This window comes from Medicago truncatula, chromosome 5 (genome assembly GCF_003473485.1).
Source record: "Medicago truncatula cultivar Jemalong A17 chromosome 5, MtrunA17r5.0-ANR, whole genome shotgun sequence".
Taxonomy (NCBI): domain Eukaryota; kingdom Viridiplantae; phylum Streptophyta; class Magnoliopsida; order Fabales; family Fabaceae; genus Medicago; species Medicago truncatula.
This window is the reverse complement of record NC_053046.1, coordinates 2,107,806-2,128,448: the sequence shown is the minus strand read 5'-3', so window position 1 is coordinate 2,128,448 and position 20,643 is coordinate 2,107,806. Positions and strand designations below refer to the sequence as shown.

Genomic DNA, 20,643 nt, shown 5'->3' with positions numbered 1-20,643 from the left:
CGATTACAAAATCAATTTAATGAAAAGCATAAATTGAATGTATTAGACTATTAGTTTTTTGTCTTTAAAATATGCCATAATATTCATTTTAGTTCTTGTGTAAATAACATTGGAGAAACTAAAATTAAATGTTCTAAATATTATAGGACTAAAATAAAACAATAAGAACCAAAACAATAAACCACAGAAACTAAAAACAGAAAAGTATATTTGCAAAGTCAAAAAAATACATTTAAACAATAATTTTTTACTAACATAATTCAAAACTAAATTTCATATTTGAAGTGTCTAAGATATTTACTTCTGTTCTATATACAAAGTTTCAAAATCCATATGAACATCACGGATTTTGAATCTCAATCGAGTTTAGCATTAACAACAATTCAACATTGTCAATTTAAATAGGTCGAATGTATCTTAGATATTTCTATATCAGCATTAGTTATTCATCATTTTATTTCTATATCAAAACTAATTAAGTAAATTGATAAATCAATTTCATTCTAAATATTGAGATGGTCAATTTAGCCACCTGAATCAACTAACTAATTTAGTTTACAGTTACGTTACAAAAATGAAAGAGATTAATTAGACAATAATCAAGAAAATTATACTAATTAATTAATAATTAGCAATGAAAACCTAAGACAGATCCATCTGAAACAGCAATGGCAACTCTGCAATCAGCTTTAGCTTCCACATGATGACTGAACAGATGCAACACTCTCACTCTCCCAACCATTTCAATCGTAGATTCAATCTCCACAGTGGGCCCCATTTGAAGCCCTTCGGGCTCCAAGTTCAACGGAAGAGATTGAACAGTGAATGTAGCAGCCATGAACTGAGTTCTTCTTGCATTGATCTTCCCAGCAGGAACGAACATGAAACCGATTTGTTTTCCATAGGAGAGAAGCTGAAAGGAACTGTCGTAGTGTGAGAATGTTCCTCTGTTAGGGTTTTTAACAGAAGTGTATTGAGAGAAGGTGAAGTTGACGGTGGTGGAGTTGTTGGTGAGGTTGAATGATGGGAGTTGAACGGCGGTGACGGAAATTTTTGGATCTTGTGGTTTGAAAAGTGTGAAGTAAAGTGTGAAGATTATGATGAGAATGAAGATTAAGAAAACGGTGGCGACCAAACATGAAGCTAGGTTTGTTCGGTTTGACGGTGGTGTTTCATGTTCATGTTTGGTCATGGTTACAGTTTTTTTTGACTGTGAGAGAGATCTAACTTCTAAGTTTAACTAACTATATTATTGTATCTATTAAATTTCTTGGAGGACAAAGGGTACATGTGAATGTGAAAGTGGTACAACTGTGGGACCGTAAGTTGTTTGTTGTGTTGCTTTCGGTCCAATTTTATTATATATCTGTCACTTTTTGTCTTGTAGTGGAGGTTTTCATTTTCCTTTATTTCTCTCCACTGTCTTCTGCAGTGCCACTACCCTACGTCCCTACCTAAGAGTAAGAGGACGGCACTATATAGAACTTCCTCTATGAGAATCTTCACAACTTTTTCAATGAAAAATGGGTGATGTTTTAACCTTGAATGAAGATCGAAAATGGAGAAGATTCAAATTCAAGTTATAAAGTTATAGGGTAATGATGTTTGTTACGAAACCAAAGTTATAAGAGGATTGAGTGTGTCTTAAGTAAATGATCAAAATTTTGATAATTAGCTAGCTGGTAATGAGAAAATCCAATTAGGAAACATACATTGTGATAACATAATTCTCAAAGGAGATTCTAAATTGCGAGGATATTTCATATCTATAAGAACTTTTCTATCGGCAAAATTAAATTAAGTTTTTTTTAGAGATATAAATATTAACGAGTGTTCTCGAAGTACTCTTTAAGCATCTAAAGTAGTAAGATTTTATAAAATTTTGTGCATTTATTGCATTGGAAATTGATGTTTTACTTTTTCTTTTTAAATAATTTCTTTATGATGAATGCTTAAAGAGTGTCCGAGGGCACTCGTTAACAAGACCCTAAACTATAATAGCTAAAATAGGTGTTTGGATTTTGGATAGTTGTTCCAAAATTACTTCTTAAAACCAAAATTTTGTTATTAAGCCTCAAAATTTTGGATGGTTATGGCACAGCAAAGTGCAGCAGAGAAGAACAATCAGCAAGTGGATTTAACAATGTCTGGATGACTCTATCAAGATCAAAACCTTATGGTATTCAATAGGAGAAACACAGTCTGAACGGAGGGGAATATAGTGTGATTTTTATCTTTACATGTATACTGAAACTTATCTTGATGTGGTTCAGATTCAAGTTACATAATAATTTTAGGACTTAATGTGAATCTCAGCATATTATGTCTTACTTAAATTACTTTATATATTTAAAGGTGCATACTTATGAAGCATGGGAGCGGATTACCCAAAAAATCCCTGGGAACAATGAAAAAAAAGATATCTCAGTAACGAAAACAATAGGGGGCTGTATTGGCGAGATCCAACGGTGAACAGCTGTCCAAAAGAAAAACCGCCTGGAAGTCCGAGGACCTTTAGTACCGTACCCTACCCCCGAACCAGCAGCCTTTGCGCCAAGCAAGACCGCCCTTGTCCTTTCTCCATTCCGCCTCCTTCTTAGCTTTGTTCCAATATAGTATAAGGCAAAGCTAAAGTGGGTTCGTATGCCTACTTTACCTACTTGACGAAAGGGAACGAACTGAGTTTCGTTTCCGGGTTTATGGATTGGATTCAGTCAGCGTCACGACATAATAAAACAAAAAAAAGGAAGGAGTGACGCTTTGGTTACCGGCAAACGCTTCCTAAGGCGACCCTCTCGAGTTTCCTAGATTGAAGTAGCCTTTCTTTCGTCGCCCTACCAAACGAAAGAAGTCACTATCAAAAAGCTCGCCCTACTGAAGTACCAAAGGTGCGCTCCGCCCGGTGACTCAGAAAGAAATGGGTTTGCGCTTTGAAGTGATGAGGTCGCAAAGAGGGAAGTAGGGCTCCTATTGACTAAAGGTTGGTTCTTCGGTTTCCTTTAGAATGAAAGTAGCTATGAAGCCCCTACTACTTATACTGACTTTGTTTGATTAAAAAGGCGAACCCCAACTAGTCGTATGGGGTGGGGTGCTTGTGGTAAGCTGCCTTGGATATGAGTCTGAGGAATTCCTAAAAAAAGGCAAAGTCCGGTATTTGACGAAGATCTTTCTATCAATAGATAGGATTTAGTGTTCGATATAGGGGTTAAGGAGTAAAATGTCCATTTTATTATGTACACAAGACATATCCAACTCCTATGTCTGTACAAACCCTAATATATATACAATCCTAAGATACACCATCTCAGTAGAATACATCTTATTCAGACTTTTAACTTCTGTTCAATATGGCAATACAATCCCGAAAAACAATATACGGAGGTGATTGGGTGAGTAATAATATGCAATCTCTTCGGACCTATATGTCCAGATTAGAACACCTCTGGCCATCACCTTCTTATACAACAACCTTAAGTCCATCCAAATATGGACTGGTTTTCTTCATTTAATACATACATACATATATATGCATTAATACCTATGAATCAGACAAAGAAAAAAAGTCTATTTCGACAGCTCACCAAGGCGGGAATCCATGATCTGCGATACAAATTCGAGAAAAACAGATTCCTCCGTGCCTGGTAGCAATGATTTCTGGGCTTCAGAGACAATCTCCTCAATTACTGATTCTTTGTTTAGATTTTCCCTACACATGATGCTTCCAATGGCATAGGGAGTGAGACCTCTCTCAACCCCTTTCTTCAATAACATTGTGGAGATGTGGAGTGTTCTAGCACTCTCAACTGGAACATCCCAACCATAATATTTCAGAAGCTCTATGTCCTTTTCAGCATCCAGAGAGTATATGTAATCAACTGTATCGGGAGAGTATGGCTGACGTGCTTGAGGCCAGTAAAGCCAATCAAATGTGCAATCTTCAAACTGCAGAGAGAATAAAAATATTAATTCACAAACTAATCGACTTTTATGTATAATCGCAATGTCTGAATTCCTATGACATATTAAGTTCATAATAACTTGTTGGTCCACCTTCAGCAACTTCGTATGCATGGACTAATCAAATATGCAAACAATGTCCTTGCAAAATGATGTATAAGAATCTCGAAAATGAATAAGATATAAAAGTAGTCTGGATGAATTTCTCAAGAAACTCTAGTGAGAAAATAAGTTACAAAAATCTTGCAATAACTACTGATTTTTTAAATAATAGATTTTCATACCATATAAGTCTAAATTGACATCTGCATCTCAATTGGTTCAGAAACTCTCTCACTCCTCTCATTAAACATGTATAAACTCACATAAACATAGTCCAAAATAGGGCTAAATACTTCACACATGGTATTCTTGCATCCAATCTACTCATGCCATTATAAGTTATAACGAACATGGTTATATCATACTGTAAATCAAATCTTATTATAAATCGTACGATATACATAACCAATAAAAATATATCTCTTAGGTAAAAACAAGACTGTAGGACTGTAGATTCAATATTCAAGACTATATATTTTGAACATATATGAATCTCAATAATTCAATATTCAAGTAATATATTTTGAAGACTATATATTTTGAACATATATGAATCTCAATAATTCAATATTCAAGTCATATATCAAATGACAAAGATAAGTGACTGGCTATACAAAGTTAGCGTAAAAATGATCGACTAAACTAAGTTTAGGTAATGATTCAATTGAATGAATCGAGATGAAATCAGGATTCAAAATGAGATTCATACCCAAAATGGATCCACATTGTAGATTCACACCGATTGAGTTCAGTTTTGTATCGAATTTAGATACTACTCGCATGTATTGTAAACTAATGATAACAATGACATACACACCAAACATAACACAGAAAACATGATAATCGATAATGCAGAGGAAAATAAAACAAGAATGTGAATGGTGACTTACTTTCTCAGGAAGACAATAGCCATGATCAATGGGAATGAGCATGGTTTCACCATTTAGCTCTTTTCTAAACAATATATTCCCTGCATGCCTATCTGCATTCGCCATTCTTATATCAAGCACACTGATCTTATGCACCTCTTGCACAGGAAAAGCACCAGGTCCAATATCCTCACAATTACCATCATTACTCATAAACTTCTGCAAAGATCCCACCTTATGATCCATCCTCGAAGAGCCACGATCCCCCCCATCAGGGTAATTAAACGCTTCATGTAAACACCGCACCATAACTGTAGGTGGAACACCAGCAAAACCAATCGCTTCACCAGACACCAAACGTGGTCCAGCCTTTGGATGATCCAATATATAAGCCGCAACTTCTCTCACAGCTCCTTCTCCAACCTTTGTCCCTCTCTTCAATCCCTCACCGTTCACAGAAACCGGCAATCCACGCGGATTATTAACCGCCATTGGTTCCTCATCAATTGGCTTGAAAACGGAAACATACTCCACACCTTTCAAATCTTGCATGAAGTAAGTCCCACCTGTTCCCTCAGAAGATCTAACGGGTTTATTTCCTTTTTTCAAACCATTGAAAGTTGCATCTATCATATCCCATAGGAAAGGAAAATAATTGATCCTAGGGTTCACAAAAATCGGTTCTAACAAAAAATCAAAACCATAGGGTTGTTCTATAACCTTAACAACCTCATCCTGATTCTGATTATTCAAATTCTGATTCGAATTCGAATTCAAATTATCTGCAACAACAGAAACCTCTAAATCCTTATTATGAACAAAAGTAGCATTAACTTTCGCCGATTTTTTAACAATAAGATGAATAACATCATCATCATTCTTACAAATATCATCAAAAATCCTCTTATCGTCAAGCTTTTCACCGCTGCAAAAAAACTCTTGTTCCTCCTCAACAAGATCAACAAAACCTTTCCCCTTTCTTTTAATACAATTCCTAAGATGTGCAACGTTCCTATGCCGATCAATCTGAAATTCAAATTCCTTCCCACACATTGTCCTCACAACAATGAAAATCATGTCAGAAAGACGAAGAACCAAATGAACAACATTACCAGTAGTTACACCATACTCTTTCATCTCTGCGTTGTTACGAGATAATTCTCTTCCATTGGAAACTAGATTTTGCTTTTTCCATGAAACATTTTTGCGTGTTTGAATCCTCATTTTCACTGATGCAATTGAATCAGATTCTAACACACGCATCGGTGTTACTGCTCCGTCTACGGTGACGTATATCAGAATGGATTCACTTGAACTACGACGGTGATGACAATGTGAATTTTTTTCCGATTCTTTTAAAATCGGTCTCAATGCAACATCAGCAACCGACATCTTTCAAAAAAAATCTAATAAATTCAAATCTAAACTAATTTATGTATTGTTTTTGTTTTTCTTTCTGAAAACTCAGTGCTCGTCTTTCAGCTAGCTGTAGTTAACGGAAGGAATCCGTACAGAAGATTGAATAAAATGTTTACATAATAATAATAATAAAAATGTAATGTAATGAAAGAATAAGTAATAATGTGTTAATTAATGATTAATCTCTCGAAAGAAAGGATTAAGAAATGAGAGAGAGTGGATTCCAACGCAGGGAAAGAATCAAAGGAAAATGAAGGAAGGGAGAGAGGTTAAATGGGAAGAAAGAGATTGGATGAGAATGAAGTTTGTTAGAGCTAATTTGCGATGTTTTCGGAAATGTTAGTTTTTATGATCTAAGAAGAGAAGAAGACACAGAACGGTATTGTTTGTAGCCGTTGGCTTTTTATAAAATATTTTGACTCAAACTCCTATAACGGGAATATCTTTTTACTTTTTGTAACAGAAAAAATAATTATATGCTAAAATATCATGGAAACGAGTACAAGGAGCGTGTTTTGTTTTTGTTAGTTTGTTGAAGAACTAGTATCAAATAAACAAGATGGTATATTCTCACCTAATCGGGTGATCATACGTGTGTAGTTAAGGCTCACGTTAATTAGAAATAAAGGAAATGTTAGCACATGCAAGTGAGGAGATTCATATATTTAATGTTTTACGGTGTTGAATGTGTCTAATTTTTTAGTGATCTTAGACGTTTATTTTATTGACACTTGGACTCTTTCCCAACACGTACAAATTTCACATTTGACCTTTGTATTCGGAGTATGTGAATATGCACTAGGAGTATATATGTGTTAACAAAATAATGATGGTTAAACTTTTTTCTTAATCAAGTAATATTATGGCTAAACTATTATGGGTTGTTGTGCCTTACTGTTAAATGATGTTTATAAGATATACTTTTAATGCAATTGGCTATACCATTGTGATTTAAGCATATGTAGGTTTGTTTAATTGATTAAAAGTTTACTCATACTTAAGAGTTTAACCACCGTTATAAGAGTTAAAATTTTATTGGTGGTTACTCTATTTGTTTAATTGGTTATACCATCTTGATGTATATTAAGAAAAGTTGATAGAATACTTAATAGGTGAACCCACGTAATATGTCGAATATGTGTATGATTATTCATATAAATGTATTTAATGTTGATTTTTTATATTCCAAGATAAATAGGTAGTATTATATTAATAAATGATGTATTTGCAAAACGAATGCATCTAAAAAATTGTAAATGATCTTATACTTAAGGAGATACAAAATGTTTCAAAAGAATCTTATAATTATGGACGGAGGGAGTAATGTATAAGTACACATGTGGACACTCACCGAGCATTGGGGTCTATCTTAACCTGATAAACCGTTAAGACCCAACTCACCTAAACTTTCTCCCATAAAAAAAAAAAAAAAATTATCGTGTGGTTGAATGCTACAAAAGAAATTAAACGATAGGAAAAATTATGTCAGCTTCCTTTAATTTTAACCTTTATTTTGAACCGGCTTTTAAATATCTTTTTATTCCAAATTAATCATTTAACTTGCATATGGGTGCTTTTTATAGTTTAATTTGTGCTCATTTTGCCAAATTGTTGTTTATGTTATATTTTGAGATTGTGTAAAGTACAGTTTTTATTTCATAACTGGATATCAACGACATTGAGATATCTATTAATTCATCACATCTCAATATCTTATAATAGAGAAAATGATTCGTTGTTTTGGGTACGTGAATTTGAACCATTGCTATTGAATGACACCGTTGCTACGGAAAATTAAATATTTTTTTTTTGTCCAGTAGTATAGTGGTTAAACTCACACACATTGTTTTTGGATATATTTGTTGAAATGTATTTATCACTCAATCTAATTTCACTGTTCATCGGTTTGCATTAACTATTAAGAAGTTGATTGAGTTAAAAACACAAAAAAATTGAAAAAATCGTGGGATACAGGAAAAAAATAATGGCAAGAAATACAACAAGTGATTGAGGAAAAAGATAATCCATAATATTTTAAAATTTAAATGAAGGACGTATGTAATAAAATAAATCTACCCTTTCGTCACACAACTGTGCAAGACAATGTACTATTTAAAGATGACAATCTGATGCTAAAGACAGAAAAATGGTTATCCTTATCCTTGTGCATGCATTATAGCATATGGTTATGCAGAGGATACAGAGTTGGAACACACCAGGTTGAGATTGTAAATGAATCAACCGTGAAACCTCGAGAAATGATAACGAAAATCCAATTGATAAAAGTGATAGGAATATCACACCACGGAAATTTTAGACCTATTTTGCATCATTTTTATCACATACTTTTTTTTTATCACATACTTATCTTCCACGTTTTTCAATCATTATCATCGTCAATATATTGCAATTGTTTTCCCTAATAATTTAATTATTGTCTAGTCTATCGAAAATTTATAACATAATTTAAAAAATATAGTAATCTCTAATGCATAATTATATATTATAATTTATTATACTTTAATTATCAATCGAGGTTATTTTTTGAATTAAAATTTAACTATTCTTTCATTTGGTTAACCTTAATAAATTATTGAAATATAAGAATAATGTCAACCATTTATAAAAGCACTTGTTAGCAAAACAATATAAAAAACACAAACTTTAATGGAATTATAGTTGTCAAATACTAACATTTCACATAAGCATAGAGAACGTGGATGTAAGTAAGAAATATGTAATACAAGAATGGTTTAACCATCCAAAGTTCTATAACATATATGTTAATAAAGTGATGTAATATAATACATGTCTCATAATAAACTTCCACCGGCTCAAAATATGAAGAAAAAAAAAAAAGTTAACTAAATAAACGAGTTATCAAACTCACGTGTCAAGTATTTTGGTTAAAGAATCTACCAACTAGTTTTTTTTTCTTCGTATTCTTTAATGTCATATATTCATATAAGTATTTGATTAGCAAAATACTACTTTGAATTTATTGAATAATCGATATATTAAACTCAATACATTTTTACTCATAATCATCATTAGAAATTAAAAATTAAATTCAAAGTTTCTCATCATGCAAATTATAACTTCTACATAAAAATTTTAATTGCTTATCTTTTTTATCATATCATATCTTATTTTATAAAGTTCTTATTACGTGTGATTCTAAAGTTCTTATTTATTTTAAAATAACTTTAGCTTATAGAAAGTAAAAAGTGTAAAGATCTTATAAGAATACATAAATATATTGTATTAATCAGCGGTAGCCTAAGCATGGTTGAGATGGAGATTGCGCTCAGACCCATACTTAGTGGGCACTATTATATATATATTTTTTATAATGCATGTATATATATAATTATTTAGAGGGCTAACAATATTTGTTTTAGAATTGTTCTCCCTTAAAAAAAAAGGTAAGTGTATGTTTACAAAAGTAATATTTATTTTTACGTATGTGTAAAAAAAGAAAAAAGGAAAAGAAGGGAAAAGAAAAAAACACAAAAGAATTTATGAATACAAGTGAGAAACCAAATAAATAATTAGTGGTAGTCGGTGTAATTTATAATTTTTGCATAAAATAATGGAACTTTACAAAAAATTATGCGATTATTTAAAAAAATATCTTTTCATGTATAATAGATACATAATAGATAAATATAATATGAATTAAAACCAAGAAAAAAAATATAGTATGCGTTAAAATTTACAACTGCATTGTATTTTTAACATATATAATATTGATCATCACATGACGTACATGACTTAAGAGTCATATTAATACATAGAATGAATAATAATGTAGTTGATGGTATTTTCGGTGATTGACATGCATGACTTTGAGAATCATATTTTATATACAAGAATAAGGAAGAATCAACATTGTATGATATATCCGGTGTTCAAAATTGATTTTTGTATATATAATGATTGTGTTTTTATGATTTCTTAAATTAATATTCGTAGCATTTAATTTAAAAATTAAAAGTAATTTTAGATTAAGTTCAAAATTAAATTATTGATATAGAGTATCCTAATTTGATCAATACTTTATAGATTTTACTTACCTTGAGAATGAATTTCATATTACTAAGGCTAAAGCTTTTTTCATAACAATAAAAATTTATTAGTTTTTTTTTTTTTTTTTTTTTTTTTTTTTTTTTTTTACTTTGAAATAAATAAGTACGTGTTAAAATAGGAGCAGTGTAAAATTGGCGGCAGCTAAAAAACAATAAATAACCACCAATGGTTCAACTTCAGTCTCATGAGTCATATCCTTAACACTTTCCTTTTATTCAGTGTAATGTAATGTCGTCACTTTCCACTATCTTTCAACGGAACTAAAAATCACAACCACCACTCACACCGTCGTCACCGCCATGGTTGCCGTCGCTATCTCCACCGTCACTCTCACCGGTGTCAATCTTCACACCAGATTTCACTCCTCTCGCTTTTCTTCTCATTCCAAACGCTCTTCTTCTACCATCAGGTCCATTCCAAGTTCATTTTTCTTTTTCTGGTTAATTATTTATTTTATTAATATTAATTTTGTATTCTGAGCTTGTTTATTTAAGCTATGCATGCATGTATTAAATTGAAGAAGTAATTAATTTGAATTATAATAATGTAGATGTCAAGCGGTTAATGGTGATAAGAAGAAACAAAGTAGCAGTAGTAGTAGCAGAAATGTGTTTGACAACGCCAGCAATCTCTTAACAAACTTGTTAAGCGGTGGAAGTTTAGGGAATATGCCTATAGCTGAAGGTGCTGTCACCGATTTGTTTGATCGACCTCTCTTTTTCTCACTATATGATTGGTTCTTAGAGGTACTCAACTTTTTCATTATTATCAACTTTTTAATGTTTGGTTTGGAATTTCAACTTACGGTCTGTTTGATCGACTTATTTGAGTTTATTAACTGACATAACTAAGTGTGAAACTGTTTAGAAGAGCGTATGAAAACAACTTATGACATTTTTTTTTTTTGGTAGATAGACGAAATGGCAAAAGCCATTATAAACTCACACACACAAGTGTAGGTACCGGGGTTCGAATCCCGATCATGGCATCCGGCCTAACAATTTCGGCATTTTGCCAGTTGAGCTAGGACTTCTGGATAACTTATGACATTTCTATTAGCTGTTTTTCACCTATTTCCATAAGCTCTTCAGGGAAGCTTATGAGAAAAACTATAAGAAACAACTTATACATAAGCATTTGTATGATAAGAGCTTATGCTAAAAGTGCTTAAATGAACTGTTTTTCCAAATGGGAAAATGTTATTATACTTGTATTATATGAATGTGTGTTGTTTCCTTACATTGTTGAATTGGACAATTTTACACTTTCTTTCTTGTTTTACTTTTGTTTTTCACTTTACTCAGTCTGTCTCACTTTTAGTTATCCTATGAGGATATTATTGAACGTGACAGCATGGCTCTGTGTATAAACTTGCGTTTGGGCCAAAAGCATTTGTTGTTGTATCCGATCCCATCGTTGCAAGACATATTCTACGAGAAAATGCCTTTTCTTATGACAAGGTATAATCTTATCCCTTGTTTTATTATTATATATCATGCCTGGTTCAATTGATTGTCTGAGGGGTTGTTTATGCTACGCGGATTAATCCTCTGATGATCTTTATTAATATGAGTATGAACCTGAAAAGAATAAAATGAAAAAGATTGGTATGTTATTTTGGCTTATCTGATAGCTTATTGGAACTGAAGTTTAGTGCACCATACATTTTCCACCAATTAATCTATGTTCACATGAACCCAAAAATATTGAATGAATTCATTTCAAGAGTATGCTTCTTCTACTATGGGTTTTATGTCCTCAAAAACTGTCCAGCATCTCAAAGTTCGACTGTTGTTTCCTACAACAAAACTATAGCTTTCAATTTATCCTTTTACCAGCTCCTTACTTAAACCCTAATAGTGATTGAAATGACATTGTGATTGTGAACATGTTCATCGCTTATGGATTTACAGGCTAATTGTTCATTTGGCCAAACTAGGTAGGTCAGGGATGCATTATAACAGTAGAAGCTAGGGCACTATCTTTTTTGAAAAATTAAGTAAACATCTGTAGTAAATCCTTCAGTGGGAAAAGGCTTCTATCTTTTTTCTGTTATTTCTACTGTAACTGTAGTAAGTCCTGCTAATGTGGGTGGAAAACTTTGAAAAACCTGAAGTTTTTGACCAGAAGTGATCCGTTAAATTGTGGCCAAATGTAAAGAATGTGCTACCCTTGGATTACATGAGCTTGAATTTGATACTTTGGTTTTCTTGTGAATTGACGTGCCTGCGCTATTCATTTAGTTTCTAACTTTCTATTTTGTACTTCATTTTCAAATCATATTTTTTTTTTGCTTGTGCTTGTTAATTGAAAAACTAGGGAGTACTCGCTGATATCCTAGAACCAATTATGGGAAAAGGACTCATTCCTGCAGACCTTGAGACATGGAAGCAAAGGAGAAGAGGTGTGCAAACTTGATCTCTATTATCTTTCTGTCATTTCCCCCCTTTTATTCTCCTTCACTCTATATCTGATATTTTGTTAGATTTAGAAGTTATCTTCTCTACCAATAAAGTTTTTAGGGGTAGAGAAATCTTAAGTGCACTTCAGCACTATCTTCTTTTTGCTGGAGTTTGGTTATCTACCTTTAGAGTAATTCCTAAATAGTTATCTTTCTCCACATATATTGGGCATGCTTGCTTTTGTAGATCCTGGCAGGTTTCTACCCACGGACTTTTCAACTCTCAGATTTGCATAGGATAGGGATTCTTTTTAGAGCTTATGTATCTTCTCTTTTGTTTTTACCCTGTTCTCTTCATAGCTTATTGAGGATTTGTGATCCTCCATTTTCTTTTACTTCTTTTCTCCTTTAATTAGATGCCTTTTATAGAAGAAAAATAATTTAAAGAAGAAAGTAGAATACCTTTTACTCCAAATCTATTGAAACATCCATAAACCTTCTGATGCTTGTGTTGTAGCCAATGGAAGGTCTCTAATGTCAACCCTTCCAACTGCCCAAGATATTTCCCTACTAGAACTCATCCTATATACCATAAAGTTACTGATGTCTACGAGAAAATATGTTATAATAATATCTCAAAAGTGTTTTTCCATGTAGATGCCCAACAACTGCAACCAGTCAAATACATGTCCTCGCTAATATGCTATTTATTATCATTCTCAAATCTATCTAATCTTTCCAACTCATGTGGACTGCAATAACGAACTTGTTAAATTAACACTGATAATCTTTTAGATTTATGAGTCTGAAGAACTTTCAAATCATCAGTGTTTTCTATAGGTTGTATTTCTTGGGAACTGTCAAGAGTTTATATGAATGTAACAGACCAGATGTAGGTATTCATTAGAAAGAAATAGCAATAATAGTCAATTTCAAGGATCAGAGTCAATCAAAAAACAACAAAGGCTCAAATTTTACTCAATGAATGGATGACCTCTCCCTATATCTCCCTTTGCTGTTACTTTGCTTCTAATGTTTTCCTCTTCCACCACATCTGCAAGGCATTGACACTTGCCTCCCCAAATCCCTCTTTTGTCCCGTACTGATAATTTCCACGTGATCTATCTTCGAAATTCTGGCAATAACCTTCTTTTCTTATTTAACTTGGTATTCATAAAATTTGCAGTGATTGCTCCGGGTTTCCATACCTCATACTTGGAAGCTATGGTAAAACTATTCACTTCCTGTTCAGAAAGAACAGTATTAAAGATCGATAAGCTTCTTGAAGGAGAGGGGTATAGTGGGCAGAAGTCAATCGAATTGGACCTTGAGGCAGAATTTTCAAATTTGGCGCTTGATATTATTGGGCTAGGTGTGTTCAACTATGACTTTGGTTCTGTCACCAATGAATCTCCCGTTATTAAGGTTTGACTAAAGGATTCTGCATTTCAAATATATGATACTGATGTTGTATTAATGTGTGTTGCTAGCATTTCTCTTCTTATAAATTCAAGTATACGTGCCATATTAGTATGTTATCCAAAAGCTCAATCTTTTGTATGCCTAGTGCTCAGAGATGTTTTATGGGAATAGTTATGTCATTTTGTGGGTAAGAATAAAGGCTCATCATCATTAATATGTAAAAAATCATCTAATTCTTATAAGCTTTTCATATTGTCCGTAATAAACTGCATGAACATGAGAGTCAAAATTTTATAGCATTGAGAATATGCTTTTCAAAACAACAATTTTTTATCTGTTACCATATGTTAAGAGAGTTAATGAAGCTGAACCCTCTACTGTTAAATCTGTTATAAGCTTTTCATACTGTCCGTAATAAACTGCATGAACATGAGTCAAAATTTTATAGCATTGAGAATATGCTTTTCAAAACAACAATTTTTTATCTGTTACCATATGTTAAGAGAGTTAATGAAGCTGAACCCTCTACTGTTAAATCTGTTACAGGCAGTGTATGGCACACTTTTTGAAGCTGAACATAGATCCACTTTCTATATTCCATATTGGAAATTTCCATTAGCAAGGTGGATAGTACCCAGGCAAAGGAAGTTTCAGGATGACCTTAAGGTCATTAATACTTGTCTCGATGGACTTATAAGAAATGCAAAAGAGAGTAGGGAGGTGAGATAATACTTTGACTTTTTCATTGGTGATTACGATTCATTGCAGGAATTGGTATCTTTGTTTGATTGTTACTTTGTGTTGACTGTACATGTCATTCTTGATTATACTTTTGTTTGCAGGAAACAGACGTTGAGAAACTGCAGCAAAGGGATTACTCAAATTTGAAGGTAATTTTTTTTTATCTTTTATGGATCTTACACCAAGGGATAATGTTAAGCTCTCAGGATGACTCCATGAAAACTAGGAGTTTGATACATTCCATACTGTTTACTAAGATGGAAGCTTACAGGATGCAAGTCTTCTGCGCTTTCTAGTTGATATGCGGGGAGTTGATGTTGATGATCGTCAGGTATAACTCTTCCTGATTTATCATTCTTCCAAAGGAACCAGTCTGGTTGAAACTTCGGTTGCTTTAGATAGGCAGTAAAAATGCTTGTTTGGAGTTTAGACAATATCTATCTTTTCAGGTAGCTTTTCAAATTATGGTTTGTTTACTTCTTTCCTTCTCTTGACAGTTGAGGGATGATTTAATGACAATGCTTATTGCTGGTCATGAGACGACGGCTGCAGTTCTTACATGGGCAGTTTTCCTGCTAGCTCAAGTATGTTAATCAAATATACCTGAACATGATTACTCATGACAGGCAGATTTGTGGCATTGGTTGCCATGTTTTCTTTTCATGATTTTCTCAGTGTAACACCGTCTTAATGCTTACCAATTTCTCTACTGCAGAATCCTGACAAAATGAAGAAGGCTCAAGCAGAGGTAGATTCGGTGTTGGGTACGGGGAAGCCAACTTTTGAATTGCTTAAAAAGTTGCAGTAGGTTCCCATTTCATATTACCTATTATATTCACTGGTACTTCAGTACCTGTTTGATGGCTATTATTTGATTCAGAAAGATAAAATAAATTTACGATGCATTAACAATAATTTTATTTTCCAAGTAAGAGGGGCAAAATATACCTCGTCTTCTTAAAAAACAGACATTACAAGTGGTTAATTCCATTAGTTTTTCATAATGTGAACTTTATAGTCAGTCAGTTTTTCTGGAATAGTGTGGTTTGTCGTGAGTGTTGGTGTTGGGCTTCTAATGTTTTTATACAACATTACTGTTAGATGATAATGAAATATCTTGATATTATTTGGAGTGTCTTATCTTAAGGTATCTTATATTATCTCTTAGGATTAGTTTCCATATTTATTGGTTATTATTATCATTTCTTTTTCTTTCTATTTGATTAGAATTATGAGTTAAAGTTAGCGTATAAAACCATAACCATTGAGTCCACTGTACCAAGTAATCATCAAAGCCACTACTATAAAACAGTCATGTTAATGTCCATTGCTTGCACCCAGGTACATCAGGTTGATTGTTGTGGAGGCTCTACGATTATATCCACAACCACCTCTGCTGATTAGACGTTCACTCAAATCTGATGTTTTACCAGGTATCGATTTCTACAGAATACTCAACAAAGATGGAATTGAACAAAGTTTATTATTGTTATTGTTATTTACTTAAAAATATTGATTAGTAAAATTAATTAAGGGTGTAGAATCCTAATGATCAATACCCTACATGAACTTAATGAAACTCATAGAGTGGATCAACTGTTTTGATTGAACATGCATTACTCATGCTTTGCCGATGTAGCACAACCAACATGAATTAAAAGTCTTATACACGAACAGGACTGGTTATAATACAGAATCAAAATTGAGATAGTGGAATTAAGTCAGAGTGAAAATACATACAGTGCAGAATATCAGAACTCTTCCAAACGTGGGGAAGTAAGAAAAAATAACAGGAAAACACAGAAGGAAAATGATCAGTTCCAAAGAACAAAACAGCTCCAATGCATGCATATGGACAAGGAGAGAGCAATGCCTTTCTTACTAACTGAAATTGATTTAGAGGGGTCAAGAACACAAGCATATTCCAGGAGAACATAAGTAGAAAGAGATCTCTGTATAAAACAATCTGGCATTCCACTCTTGCTGAATGCACTCCACTCTAGGTGGAAGATTAGAATTCAAATCATGGTGGATTGGTTGGACAGATCTAATGTTCTCCAAACAGAATCTACCATGGTAAAAGAGGAGCTGGCTTAGCTATTTGAATCAGAGCTACTGTTGAGGTGGTACGTGAACAAACATCAAGAGGGGGAGCTTCATAAAGCGTGTGCATCTGTAACAAATCACTAGTGTTACTCATTCCTATTTTATTTATTATTCCATCTTAAACACAAGCCCTAACCTTATACGGAGGTTTAGCTTTCCAAAAAATGGCTGTCAAAGTTGAGATTGAAAAAAGAATTCAGTAATGAAAGAATTGAAGGGGCGGTTTCTTAGTATTGGAGAACTGAAAGGAATCACGAATTCCTTGAAAAGAATTAAGGTTGAAGGTGATAAAGATGGGTAAAAAGATCCAAACTGAATGAGGTTCCTTAGAATGAAGTCAAATAGTTGATTATATTTAAAAAATGAATTTACTCAACTTTAAGGTGCATCATTTTAATTCTGTTACTTTAGTTATAAGATGCATTAACATGATTCAGATTTCAAAATTTATGGATTCAATTGATGAATGAGGTCAAATAGATTTATTTTGTCCAATATCTTGCACATCATCTTCAAGCAGCATGAGGTTATTTCCACTTATTAGGCATCTAGGTGTTTTCTGTAGCTGAGATTTTTAAACTACTATTTCTTTCTTTATTGAATGTTAGTTATCTTTCTCCAGGAGGGCATAAAGGTGACAAAGATGGTTATACAATTCCTGCTGGGACTGATGTCTTCATTTCTGTGAGTACAAACATCTGTGACACCTTGTTTTATGGTGAGGGAGTGGATATCACAAATCCATGTATTTTATGATTAGTGTTGCTCAATGTTTTACGCGAACTTGGCGGGGTCCCCTTATGTACATCAATCACACTTTAACTTACAGTTTCAAACCAAGAGAGTGTCACTGTGGGAAATCCCCGCTGTTTTGTTGCATTTTTCTCGTGCGGGAGTGACATTTGTAGGTAATCCTTTCAAGTTTAGGGGTGAACCATTGCCTTGGAATCCCATGCATGTCATTGATATCATGATAGTATTGGAGTAACCAATCCTTACTGCCATTTTTGTTTCCAAAATATCAATGTAGTACTTTATATATTGGTTCAACACTTATACATATCCCTTGATGTCTGTATGACTGCTCAAATTAAATATTCATGTATCCAGGTATATAATCTCCATCGATCTCCATATTTTTGGGACCGCCCTGATGACTTTGAGCCTGAACGATTCCTAGTTGAAAACAAGAATGAAGAAATTGAAGGGTGGGCTGGTTTTGATCCATCTCGAAGTCCTGGGGCATTGTATCCAAACGAGGTTTCTTCCTACTCCTTTTTTTTTTTTTTTTTTTTTTTTTTTTTTTTCTTCTTCTTCTTTTCTCTTTTCTTCTTCTCCCAGCAGGATATAACTCCTCTAAACAAAGTGAGGAGTGATACATGTTTACCTATATCCAGAATTGATTTCAATCATTATAATTTATAACTCCTTTGCTTTTTTCGTTTAAAATGAAATTTCAATTAGATATGTCAAAATTTCTTTATTTTTTGTTTGTGTGATTCATTCTTGAGAACATTGACAAGTTGTGTTTCCTTAATAATCAGATTATATCGGATTTTGCATTCTTGCCTTTTGGCGGTGGACCACGAAAATGTGTTGGAGATCAATTTGCTCTCATGGAGTCCACAGTAGCTCTGACTATGCTGCTTCAAAATTTTGACGTGGAATTGAAGGGGACCCCTGAATCTGTTGAACTAGTTACCGGGGCAACTATCCATACCAAAAATGGATTGTGGTGCAATTTGAGGAAGAGATCTTTTGCACATTGACATACTGATTTGAACATGATTTTGAATGAAAGATAGTATTCATGTAATCGCCTACAAAGACTGCTGATGTACATTATCATCTTTTCTAACATAGCCTACATAGGTAGTAATACAAAGAACATAACCACACAAAAAATGGAATATACCAGAACACAAAATAAGATATAAGACTATAATAAGATTAAAAAAAACAAACTATAATAAGGCCATCAATTTAGTCTTAAACTATCACCATCTCTCTAATTTAGTGCCTAAACTAACTATAATATTAACTATTGAGAGATAGTCAGGTCACTAAATTTAATAAACCATCAATTTTTTAGTCCTTAAACTATCACCATGTAGATTTAATAAGTAATACTTAAAGTATTTGAAATCCTTCAAATTAGTCTCTGATGTATTTGATAATCCTTTGATCTAGTCCCCAACTTCTTAATAACAAAGACTAAATCGACATATTTTATATAGTTTAAGAACGATTTAGCATATTTAGCTATTTTAATGGGATAAATTGGAGAGGAAGATTGCAATATATTTTTTTTTTTTGGTTACAATATATATATATGAGTTGTGGTTTGAATCCAAATATTTCACTTATTTATATTTAAAAAGTGAATTTTTTGTCAATAGACTACTTGACCTAAAAATTGGAGAGCGTGATAATGTAAGAATGTAAGGAATATGTTGATGATTTATTTATTTTTGGCAAAATTACACAATTAGTCCCTTAACTTTATTTTAGGTAACACTTTCATCCTTTATCTTTTTTTTGTCACGATTTAGTCCTTTATATTATAAAATGACAATATCTTATCATTTTTTATGAGATTTTTTTCAAAGAAATTTGATTTTCTAGGCTTGTATGATGAAGATTTACGTTTGCCTACGAGTTTGATGAATTTTTTGGAGTTTTTGATTATTTTTTTCATAAAAAATGATAACTTTGTTGTTATTTTATAACATAAAGGACTAAATCGTGACAAAAAAAAGATAAAGGACCAAAGTGTTACCTAAAATAAAGTTAAGGGATTAATTGTGTAATTTTGCCTTTATTTTTTTATAAAAAAAATATTGATGGTTATTCACATTAAATATAGTGGTGTACCACTTCCCAATACTAATCTACCGTGATTTTTGAGAAGCTTAAAATTGTAGCTTTTAGCAAATGTGGGTACAGGTCTGATCCATCGCTGTAACAAACAGAGGCTTAGAAAGCTTTATAAAATAATTAATTCACGCAAACACGGCAAAAATATACTCCACTTTAAAAAAATTTCTCTAATTTTTTTTTTTTTTAAGTTTTAATAAAAATGTAAATAATCCTTTCAAAAAAAATGTAAATAATAATGGTAGAAAAGGCAAGACAAATGCACCCTAAAGTAGATTAGGTGATGTGGCATTAAAACCAGGACACATGGATGCCTCGTCATACCTACATGTTTCTTAATTACTTTTTTTTTTAATCATTTCAACATTTTAAAAAAGGTGAAGACAATAGTATTTATAGAGTTTGATCAAGTATATACATTTCAATGACTAATCATTCGAAAAATACTTAGTTGACATAGAATTGGGTGATATTGACTAATCACACTATCATAATGCTTGTGTTTCTCTCTCTTTCACAAGCATTATGACATTGTGATTGATCAATGTCACCAATATCACCCAACTCTATGTCACCCAAGTGCTACCCCTAATCATTCAATGTCATGTTAAATTTTGTCCACAGTTAATTAAGAACTTACCTTTAAAAAATATATAAATT

At 32.7% G+C, this 20,643-nt stretch overlaps 3 protein-coding genes across 3 annotated transcripts; 1 reads left to right on the top strand and 2 right to left on the bottom strand.

The window, feature by feature from the left end:
- Positions 1-472: 472 nt before the first annotated feature.
- On the bottom strand, positions 473-1,292 carry LOC11432212 (uncharacterized). Its single transcript, XM_003610928.4, has one exon. The coding sequence runs from the start codon at positions 1,190-1,192 to the stop codon at positions 629-631; it is 564 nt and encodes a 187-aa protein (XP_003610976.1). The 5' UTR covers positions 1,193-1,292; the 3' UTR covers positions 473-628.
- Positions 1,293-3,262: 1,970 nt separating this feature from the next.
- On the bottom strand, positions 3,263-6,750 carry LOC11432211 (phosphatidylinositol 4-kinase gamma 2). The gene is made up of 2 exons (XM_003610927.4): positions 4,950-6,750; positions 3,263-3,942 (listed from the first exon to the last, which is right to left on the bottom strand). Exons 1-2 carry the CDS (start codon positions 6,318-6,320, stop codon positions 3,565-3,567), a joined length of 1,749 nt encoding a protein of 582 aa, XP_003610975.2. The 5' UTR covers positions 6,321-6,750; the 3' UTR covers positions 3,263-3,564.
- A 3,858-nt stretch (positions 6,751-10,608) lies between these two features.
- Positions 10,609-18,964, top strand: LOC11432210 (cytochrome P450 97B1, chloroplastic). Its single transcript, XM_003610926.3, has 14 exons — positions 10,609-10,845; positions 10,987-11,182; positions 11,789-11,896; positions 12,756-12,840; positions 14,024-14,262; positions 14,806-14,979; positions 15,102-15,149; positions 15,272-15,331; positions 15,498-15,584; positions 15,716-15,804; positions 16,342-16,433; positions 17,729-17,790; positions 18,217-18,366; positions 18,651-18,964. The coding sequence occupies exons 1-14, from the start codon at positions 10,736-10,738 to the stop codon at positions 18,873-18,875; spliced, it is 1,725 nt and encodes a 574-aa protein (XP_003610974.1). The 5' UTR covers positions 10,609-10,735; the 3' UTR covers positions 18,876-18,964.
- Positions 18,965-20,643: the final 1,679 nt, after the last annotated feature.